At 32.8% G+C, this 11592-nt stretch overlaps 1 protein-coding gene across 1 annotated transcript; it reads left to right on the top strand.

Moving 5' to 3' along the window:
- The first annotated feature begins 1039 nt into the window (after positions 1-1039).
- Positions 1040-5367, top strand: LOC130649020 (secreted frizzled-related protein 3-like). The gene is made up of 4 exons (XM_057455210.1): positions 1040-1698; positions 3876-3977; positions 4107-4193; positions 4530-5367. Exons 1-4 carry the CDS (start codon positions 1209-1211, stop codon positions 4859-4861), a joined length of 1011 nt encoding a protein of 336 aa, XP_057311193.1. The 5' UTR covers positions 1040-1208; the 3' UTR covers positions 4862-5367.
- Positions 5368-11592: the final 6225 nt, after the last annotated feature.

The following is an 11592-nucleotide window of genomic DNA, read 5'->3' as shown; positions in this document are numbered from 1 at the left end:
GATCGCTCTTTAAGCTAGTTAACCTTTTTGACACCCGTATTTTGTTAAAAATGGTAGCCCAACAGCTACTCATGCTAAGATTACATTGAATGGCAATGCCGGATGTATATACGAAGGTTGATAATCCGAAAACCAAAACTTAACGATGGACGAAACGTGGATTTTTTTATGAGTGTTTTACACTTAGCTGCCTTTGTGTGGCATTCTAATTTTTATCGAATGTCTTGGTTGCTAGTTAAAATTGAAAGAATTATCATCTTATAATCTACAGAAGAATTATAATATATAAAAATTAAATTAAATCGGACAAACTAATACGAACAACTCTATATAAAGTAAAAGCATTTAGAAAATGCCTGATGAAAATATTTTCTTCTGATTAGTACTAATTAAAATGTAATTAAGTAAATTTTCCCACTGTTTCAAAAATAATTAGCGATAGGCGCAACACAAGTATGCAGTTCAATACAGGGAGGGTGAAGTATTATATTGCTAATGAATTAGTTAATCTGTGATACTCAGTGATACTAATTTGATAATATCAACTATCCATCTTGTTAGAAAGTCCTAATTACGCTCTAATCCAAAGAAATTACCCCTCTGGCTTGTACTCTCTTAACTGCAGAAATTTCAATCTCCGACCACAAGAATGACATCTGTGAAAAATTAAGAAGAAGAATTATACCATTATAACTTGTCTTAATTGACAATAATGGCATTAATAAGGACCCAAAACTTTCAAACATTTCCTGCGTTTTTTTTGTAACGAGAATACAGTATATCACATCCGCCTTTTGTGTTTGCTGCTATCAGATAGGTAATGAATTGGCAAGCGTGAGTTAACGAATTTCTTTTCCTCTTAACCCCCTAGGTCGTTAACATACTTGCCTAATTATGATGTTACCGATAAAGCATTTTTATGAGTAGAAATTGATTGCTCCTTACCGCTGATTGGTTATTGTGACATAAATAAACTTGTTACTGCACGAAGAGTGACACAATAAACTGAACCATCGTGTCGATTACATCATATTGCTTGAAGAACTTAACGAAGTGATCTCAAGTGTATTATTATAAAAAGTATTTTATTGTTGTAAAGAGATTATAGAAAAGAAAGGAAAGGAAAAAAGTATTTAAAGTTTCTGCGAGAACAGTGAAGGACCAGATACATTGTTAACATTTTATAAAAAACTTATTACCAGTAGAAAATGCAACTCAAAATGCTTGGTTTAAAGCTGGTGTTACTATGGTTACAATTCTCAATGTGTTTTGCTTCGTATGTTTTGTTGAAGCAGTATCCAATGCCGGATTATTTTTATCCACGACCATCAAAATGTCAACCACTGACGATACCTGTTTGTCAGACACTTGGTTACAACAGCACCAGACTTCCAGAACGTATGTATCTCACCAACACCAGACAGTCGGAAATAGTCCGCTATTTGCAGTTTTTTAAAGGCGAAAAGTGCTGGAGTGAATTGTTATTTTTCGTATGTACCATGTTCAATCCAGTTTGTTTTAAAAATCATCCCGAAAGAGTTCTACCGTGTAAATCTGTTTGCCAAAACGTGCAGCATAAATGTGAAAAAGCTATGAAGAAATTACAGATTGACTGGCCAACTGAGTTGAGTTGCGATAATCTCCCTGATTATGAGACCAAAGTCTGCATCAAACCGAAATCAATAGTCACACGAAAAAGTAAGGCTGTTTGCTTTTTTGTTTTTTTAAAGCGTAGGATGAGATAAACAAAACCAATATCAGATATAAACGCCTACATTGCAAACTCTCCGCATGACTCAGGGAGTGTGTCTTGTAAATTAAAAGATCAGTTATTTTGAAAGATGACCACAATGTACTTCTACAGAAGTATTTCAAAACATGACTTAAAAAAATTTAAAAAAATTCCGCGATTAAGCTTCTATAATAAAAGAAAAAATAAATATTCATCATATTATGAATAAAAAGAAGAGCTCGCGTAATAATTACATAGTTAAATTTTTGGTGGATTCTATTGTTTGTATCGGATGTTTGTAATATTCTTTATTGAGGCAGACGCCTCGCTTGTTCTGTGTTGCTTTGCAGATATTGGTTGCTAGAAAACACTTTCCTTTGTGTGTTCAAATGTTACCATAGCAGATAAAATGCTACCGTTGGATGGGCACAGCTCTGTCTACCATTAATAATTCATTTACGTATATCACATTTTTGAGGGTCAGGTTATGTTTAATGTCAACATTAGTTTGACTTTTAATGAAACTTTTTAAATTTCAAATTACGTTCAGTGGTTAGTTTAACGCAATACGAAAAAAATTTTACCCCCGTTTTTTTGGCTCAAAAAAGATGTCACGAAAATGTGTTCAAGAAAACTTTAGATTCGTTATTTTCTTCACTGAAAAATGTAAATGTGGAGAGGTGGATGGGTGGGTGGGTTGAAGGGATGATGTGGCAACTAACATCTATAACTTTCATTCAATGTTTAAAGGGGGATAGGAAAAATGCTTTAAAGTTGATTTCTATCATGTGAAGGTCAGTGACAAGCATCATCTTCAACATAGACGTCTGCAAGATTTTCTTTGACGACAAATCCACTTCAGCAGACCACATCAAAGCACACTCTCAAAGACGAGTTTAGAATTACTCGACACGCGAGCTCTTGTCCTTTCTATTTTTATTCCTAAGTGACAATAACTTTCTTTCTTTGTTTTTATTATTTTTTTGTATGAAGTTGGGAAGTCAAAAAAAAAGAAAGAATAATTTTTTTTGCAATGTGAAGCAACGATTTTTCATGGTTTATCAAAAACTAAATGTTGGTTTCAACTTCGATCAAAACCTGTAAACATAACCCGCAATTTATATACCCTTTTTAAAAGACCTGGAAGTTCAATTTTGTGCCAATGTTTTATGCTCGACTGTTCGTAGTTAACTAATACAAAACTTCCTGATTATGTTTCAAATAAACGAGGCAATAAAAATTGTCGTCTCGCCTAACCTTAATGTCTTGATAAGGTTTCCAAGAAAAAACAACAACAAAAATAGTCTAAACTATTCGTCTGTTAAGTGAATAACTTTCATGTCACATCTCACAAAACAAAATAGTCGTGCTACGAATACACGAAATATATATGCACGAAAGAGCAAATACGATATACGAACAACAGGCAAATTTTGATGTATTTCTTACTGGCTACCAATTTGATTTTATAACAACACACATCACACGTTCAGAGATGAAACAGATAACAATTCATTGTAATGATCTCTCAATATTTACTTTTCACAGTGACGTCAAATCTTGAGCGGATCAAAAGAGAGAAATGTATGTTGTTACATAATTAAAACAGAGAAAAACAATAAAAAAATAAAAGGAATTATTTAGAAAATATGTTTTCACATGAGCACGCCAAACTTAAATACAACACGTGGCATAAAAATGTCAAGTGAAGGAAATAATAAAGCATATCGACATTTCCGTTCTCGATACAAAACTTGAAATAATTGAGTGCAAATTAAAAATTACAAAATATTTCGGCAAAGCACAGAAGTTTATTTCTATCAATTTTAACTAGTTAACACCAAACGATGAATACGGAAACGAATAAACACTTCCGTCTTATTTGAACACATTGAGTTTATTTACCCAAACTAGCCTCAAACTTTGGGATTTGAAATGTTGACAAGCAAATTAAAAATCAATTATCAAATGAAATAGGCTATCGTCCTGCTTATAAATTACTACAAAGGGTGTGGTATAAAAAGTTTTATCATTTGCGCGTGATTTCAATCTAAAAATAGAAAATAGAGCCACCAAATGCTTCCTTAAGATTTAAGAGCATAAAACATTAATGTTAACATGAACATATTTTTTTTCTTTATAGAGTATGTTGATTCTCAAACTGATGTGCAAGAGAAAAAGTGTCCAGCCTGTCCACAAAAGAACAAATTACGTCGCTACAAGCAGTTTGTAGATACGCATTATGGTAAGACAGGTTGACATTTGTAACCATAAGTTTTAAACTATTCTCTGGTACTACCCCAAACAGGATATAACGAAATATCTCCTTTTAATTCTGTATTATTATTTTATTTTGTTTCATTTATTGTTTTAGCAATCCAGGCACAATACATGTCTAAAACGAAAACAGCTAATGGAAAATTAAAGCTGCGGTTCAAAATTTTGAAAGTGTTCAAATCAGGTGAGTTGAGATAAAAAAAAATTAAATGATTTTTTCCATACATCTTTTACATCCTACCAAACAGCAGTAACAGATAAGTCCTTATATTCAACCAGTCAAATATTTTACAAATTTACCCAGCCTGAAGCGCTTAGTGGATTAAGACTAGACATTGCAGAATTTAGGCGTGAAATTATAAGAAGTCAACAACAGTGATAGCCGCTACATCATTCACTATATGCTTCTTTCCAGACAGCTATGTGAACTTAAATTTATCTGAAGATTTCTAGTTTCTAAATTCAAAAGACGTTTTTAAATATCACAATTATTAGAGCTCGCGCCAATTTATATTTTTAGGAAAAACATTCATGAAGCGATATGAAATGATTAATCTGTGGTCAAATTCACCATGTTTATGTCAACAGTTAGACTACGATAAGAAGTATCTTATATTTGGCCAGGAGGCTGTTCACAATGAACTATATTCAGAAAGATTGTATCTGGACGAAAAAACCATTATTGTGAGAAAAACACATCAACGAAAAAGGCTATTAAGAAAATGGAGAAGAAGATATGAGAAGTCACTGAAGCAGCAAAAAGAAAAACTGCTTGTCCTGCAGAACTATGATGAACCAATTCTACATCGTGTTTTGAGTTTGAACAAGTATATACCAGCATCGTCAAAGTAAAGGTTTAGAAAGTGTGGCTAAATTTTTTTTTATACATATGAGTGACGAGATTTTGTATAGCAATTAGTATAAACACAAGTTTTAAAAATTTAATCAACGTCTTTGTATATATGTAGATATGACAGATGTGTAGCGTACCATAAAATTCCACAAATAAACTGATTGTCTTCCATTTCCCACCCACAATGCACTTGATGAAAATATTCCTCACCTTATGTTTGTGTCAAGCGCGATAAAATTTCATTGAGTGTTAACAAATTCGGATTATTTGATGTTAATTTTATTATTATTCGCGTCATAGAAATTGCATGGAGCGATGATGACAGTAATGTTTTTAATTCTTAGCAGCTGTAATATTAGAAGTTTCGTATTAATTATTGTTTGAATTGAAAAGCGTTCGCTTTCAGTGCGGGAGGTCTTGGGTTCAAACCTCGGCCGAGTCATGCCAGAGTCTATAACTGAGTAAATCGATCATTTCTGCTTAGCGCTCAGCATGGAAATAGGATTGATATCTTAGACGGTTGTCTCGTTGAGCAATTGCTGAGTTTGCACAACTTCTGTAGTTTAATTGGGAAAATTTGTATCACAAAATTTTTTATTATATTGTTAAATTTATGACCAAGTTTATGATTGTACGACAATAAAACGATTGAATGAAATAACTTTAATAACTCCCTTTTCACTAATGGTGGTCACGACTTTGTTCTTGCAAAAATTCTTTATGTTCCATAATCTTGAAAGAAATCTTACATTAGTTTGTATAGATTGCAAACAAGGGGGAGTTCTGATGAATTTATTAAAGTTAAATAAATAAGTCATCCTTCACAAAGTATTAATTTAAGACAAAAGAGTAAAAATCTTTTTACCACTGTTTTATTATTGTCTGGACATCTCTTCTAATCCTATCAAATTTATCTTTTCTGTCAGTTGGTTAATCAACAAATCGGACTGTCCGTTTCTGATTGTTGTTGTGATAAAATGCCCAAATATCTTTAATATGAGATATTTTGACAGAATTTGAGCATTTTGATTGGCTGAAAAAATTTTCCGACTGGATTTTTGTGCAGTACAATATGTAAGTATTTCGTATTTTTATGCGCACAGAATTTACTGTCTAGGAGAGCAGGATTTCCTATTCTGACTTGGGAGGACCTATGTAGCGCTCGGTGACTCGCTGTGTCTTGCAAGAGCTTTACCATTCGGTTGTGTCATGTTAGCCATTGATTGAGTCATTAGACTGTTACCTGTCTGACTTTAGATTATATATTAATTTGAATCTATATAGAAAGTGGTGTTTCAGCTCCAACATCGCGTGTCGAAATTTCTTTTAACTTTAATGTTTTCGCCTGCGTTAAAACCAATAAACAGATAACATCAGCCATCAGATACAGTTGAACAGATCAACATACACGGTTTAGTTGATACCAATGTCATACTGTTAGTTCAATGATGCGGATTTAGATTCCATCTCATTTGACCCAGACTAAAACTCTACTTACAAGTCAACGAATCTTATCACATGATGTTTTTGGTGGTCACGTTATAAATAATAACAGGCGACGAAAAAGATGACATTTGCAGATGGAAGATACCATAATAATTTTTAAAAGATTTTTTCAAAGTAGCTGTTTTTCTGATTGTTGGTTATAAATGAGAAAAAAATAGCTGTTCGTTACGGACATAAACTTTTTACTCTGATTTATACATAATTACATTGAATTCTGTGTTGAGACGTGCATCGTTACCTTCTTAAATATGACACCATCTTTTTAAACATTACCATCCAGACGCATGCGCGAAAATATATCTTTTTTCAGGTGCCACTTTTCTTGGTAACGGAAAGGCATCCTTATTTCCTATGTCTTGCGCATCGGAAAAAAAAGTGTGTTATTTCTCAAAATTTTCTGTTATCTGATTTGTCCAATATGTAATAGTTGGTAAAAGATCTTTTTTTACAAAATTCTAACAATTTTGGCAACCTTGTTTTAATGTAGCTGCTTATGAAATGTTTCATAAACTTATAATGTAGTCAGCCTTTATAGATCATAAGAAGAAAATAATGCTAGTCTACAATAATTTAGAAACAATTATTTCTGAAAGGGTACAAATGAAACATTTTGTTTTTCGTGTTAAACATCCAGCCTGCTCTGAAATTTAGATATTTATATAAAAATCAAAACAAAACAAATATATCCTAAATGTCCTAAATATTATTTTTAATTTTTGTCACCCTTTATGACTGTTTAATGTCGTTAAATTTTTACTAAAATTTTCTTGCACAAATCTGTTAGTGTTTAGAGACGCTTTGGTCTATTCAGGGATACTTTTTGATTGAAATCATTTTTGAATTCAAATTATCATATTTCAGGCATGTTTTTTGGGTTCATTGTAATGGTTTTAAAAACACATTTTTTTTAATTTCAACCCAATTTATGTACTTGAGATAAGTGAGGTAACTGAATATATTCAATTAATGTTTTTGATAGTTGTGTAAACATGCCAGATACCTTTGCATCATTATATAATGTTCGTTATACTCAATAATTTGAAATAATTGTAGAGCACCTTAAATTAAAATAAGGTAGGTAGTGATCATCAACCGCATCGCTGAACCTGACGAATAAAATTAAACCCTATTCGGATCCCCCCCTACGTTGACATTTTTTTTCAAAACTCCTTAATATTATGTTGCATGGTTACTTACTGAGTTTTAATAATGCTCTATTAGGCACCCGCTTCCCAAATTTTATTTTCAGGTCCAATATCTTTTAGAGGCTTTGATATTGGCTATTGCTCGAAACTACCCCTAAAAATCTTTGAAATTCTTTTAATGGGGAAATATAATAAATTTTGTTAGGATTATTCTTAGAACTTGAAACTTACAACACAACTTTGTTTTACCAAGAAGAATCATTTTGCATGTTTTGGACACGCGATTAATCTGATTTTCTGATTTTTTGGATTTTACCCTAAAATCAGAAAAAAGGATTTTTAGGCAATAATTTTGCAACTTTTCATGTGATCTATGTAAAAACCGAAAAATATATTAAATAACATTTATTTAGCTTCCAGAAACTTCAAACAGATATGTAAAAATTCGCTCTAGAACTAAATGGATTTTAAGCAGATAGTGGCATTTTATACAAATTTCAAGCTTTCGATGACGTCACAGAAAATGTGCTCACGCAAGTAAAAATATATTGCCGCCATTTTGTTCCTTTTGTGACGTACTATAAGTATGCGAAGTTGAATTAAATTTGGACAAGCCTTTGAAAAGTCATTAAGGTAGGTAAAAAGGGACTCCCCCCTCCCCCTGGTCATGATATGTTTGAAAACCCCCGGATTGAATAGGGTGAAGAAACATTTACACGAATCGCAGTGTTCAACAGAAAAAGAATTTCAGCAAAACATCCTTTTACGTATGTTACAGCATCCAGAGATTAGCCTGAGTGAAGTATTGAAAATATGACAACTTTTACAGAAATTAGTACCTTTCATGAGACACTTCTGTTTACTACATACATTCGTTTATAGGTAAAAAGGAGCAACACACTCAAATTCACAAATAGGTTCACTGCAGCGCAAGTAATTCATCCATATGTTTAATAGAGTTCAAAGGTGATAGTGTAATTGTAGTTGACTAAGTTTTTAGGTTCGGGTCCCCACTCCGGCCCCCTTTTTTAAAAGTAGTTGTCAGCACATCTGGAGCCATCTACTGACCGCGAACCAGCTTGTCCATTAGTGACACAGTTACAGTCAAAGAGGGGGAAGAGAAAAGCCGTTAGAATGCAATCCCCAAGAACGGTACACTTTGCGTTGCTTGCTTACTTACTTACAAAATAACAGTTTGCGCAAATTTGAACAGCACCATCCGTTATTAAGAATCGCTTAAGTGTAATATATCAATGTTTCTCATATAAGGCAATTTTCTTCTGTCTGTTCGTGCATTAAATGATACCACAAGTAACGAGAGACATGAAGTATGGTATCTAAAGGATAGGCGAATCCGCGGATAAATATACGGGCCAACAACTAGTCTCTTTAATAATAGCCGTAGCCTATGTGTTCAAAATGGTCGCGCGTTGCTTTGTTTTGGAAAATTCCCGCACTATACGCACTTTGTTTTGGTTTTAAGAATTTTAATTTCAGAATCACGGCATAATCCGAAAAAAAACCGAAAAACATGCTACGATTAGAATGCGCTAACGAAAGCCATTTTGATTTGGAAGTGATTTTGTCAGGTTTGAAGATCTTATTTTGCGGTTTTCTTTAACAAATACTTTGTTTCAATAAAAATGTTTATTTTCTGTATGTTTACACAAGAAATCCTCAACAAATCAGATTCCTAAACAAAGATTTTGGCTACAAACGTAGATGTCAAGGCAACATCATGGTAAAGCCAGCTAGCTAGCTATAGCCAGCATTATTTATTCTTATTCTTTTAAAGTTTTTATTCAGTTTAGTATAAGAGCTTTTTATCCTAGCCAACATTATTTATGTTTATGTTTGGGTTGTGCCTATCTAGCTAGCTCTTTAACTACCTTTGGCTGAAAAGTTAAAGTAGTCAAATACAGTTTATCTACAGCAACATTTATGGAAAAGGAGATTATGCATTTACGGAAATACAACACGGTTTACCTGTACTAAGCGCTCGGCCTTGTGTTAAAAACGGACTGTTTCCTGTGTTCTTATTTAAATCGAAGCTCCAATAATTTTTTAAAGGTGTATTTAGCACTCCAGATACTGTGTGACATGGTTTATCTTTACTAAGCGCTCATCCTGGTGTCACGATTATTTTTGAACTTTCACGGGATCTTATTCTGCAAAATGAAAATATATTGGCCAACTGTTTTTGCTATGATGAGGTTGTAAACTGTGTTTATATTTTAGCTAAAGTCGCAGGAAAGTTATTTTTTGAAAATATATTACACCCGAAACAACTAGTCTCCATGATAATAGTAGTATTGTGATTGAAATGGTTACGCGCAGCATTATTTTAGACCTACCGTCGACTAATTCAGTTACTTCGTGCTAGCAGGCGGACAGATGCGCACGGAAATCTGAGGACCAGTGTGCATTCTTCATGCTTGATGTGTCTTTACGCTCGCAAATTTCGTCTAATTGACTTTACGTTTAGTAAAGTTGGTTACAAATTTTATGATGTCAATATTCTAAGCAAGAGGTCCGTTTTACAATAAACATAAATAAAGATGTTGAAAAGGATTGGTCGCCTGAATATGTTGACGATATTGAAAGAGGTAGATACTGTTTGCGACGAGCAACTAATTAGACGAAAAATAAGAACGAGTTCGTCATATGATGATGAAGAACGAGTTCGTCATATAACGTATGACGACATGTCAAATATACTTGCCAATATTGAAAAGGCGAAAAAGCTGAGCGAAAGTAATACTTCTTACAATGAAATGCATCTATGGAAAGTTTCTTTACATTGCGTATTAAATCCTACATGAACATAAGGATTAAGTTGTAACACCAGTGGAGGTGTGTAAAAGAATAGGGATACCCTGTGGAGGAGGATCAACATGATTGAAAAGCCATAGCCATGGTGAAGGAAGACGAAAATGAGAAATTGAAATCTTGCTTGAAAAAGAAGACAGAGGGTGATAAGTTGAAAGCACAATTAATGCTCGATGAAGATAGTACTGTTTACAACAACAGAGCGATGAAAGTTTCCTTTTAAACAAAGTGACCTTTTGTGAAGATGTTGCTTCGATGAAAACAAAGAAGAGGAAAAGTTTTTAGCCAGCGCAATGCTACAATCATCATTGAAAGAAAGAAAACTGTTCTTGCTAAATCTTTATAAAAGCTAGTTAAAAAACACAAAACACCAAAACTGGAATTGCTTGAAGACAGAGAAGAAGATTGCTTGTATAAAAACAATAGAGCTGACAAGTTTGTAAGAAATCTGTTGTTTTTATTAACTTTTTTTATTAACAAGGAATAAAAATGGCGACACCAGATAAAAACAACATATTTCCATACTAAAATTCGAACGCCTTCGACTAAGTTTAGAGAAAGTTTCAACGATTTTCCCTTAAAACATATTTTTTTCTAGATTTTACTGCTAATACACTTTTTCTGTAGACAACTGTCAGTCAGTCACTCCAAAAATTGGTTACTAAGTAGGATAGAGTGAAAGATAAAATCGCATGCAAGGACTTACATAGCGCTATACATACTTCCTCGCTATTTGTACACTATAATACAAAACAAGTGTCTTGGTTTATCTGTAGTACTGACTTACTTTCTTTTGTTACCCAACAGTACGTTTGAAGTTCATTCAGTTGTTGCAACGTAAATTAATGTACAATAAAAGTTGTATGAAGTTTTAGTTGATCTGCGAACTACTCTTAGACATGAAATCACAAGTATGGATGTGAAATTCATAGCAACTAAAATAGAGAAAATAAAGAGGTTTAATATAAAAATATAGAATAGAAAAATAACAAATATACACTAGAGCAAAAAGACAAAAAATATGCGTAACAAGAACTGATAAACTTTCTTAAAAATATAAGGAACTTTTTCTGTTTCTAACGTCCATCTTTGTTTTCCACAACACATCACTACAAAAAGTCAAAAACTCAACTATATTTCTTAGCAACAAGAACTCAAAAATTTAAGTAAATTCGAAAAATACATTTTTTGAAATAAAGTCATTAACTAACTAAACTATTAAACTAAGCTTTCTTTGAGGATATCTAAAT

The sequence above is a fragment of the Hydractinia symbiolongicarpus genome, chromosome 7 (assembly GCF_029227915.1).
Source record: "Hydractinia symbiolongicarpus strain clone_291-10 chromosome 7, HSymV2.1, whole genome shotgun sequence".
Taxonomy (NCBI): domain Eukaryota; kingdom Metazoa; phylum Cnidaria; class Hydrozoa; order Anthoathecata; family Hydractiniidae; genus Hydractinia; species Hydractinia symbiolongicarpus.
This window is presented reverse-complemented; position numbering and strand designations above follow the sequence as displayed.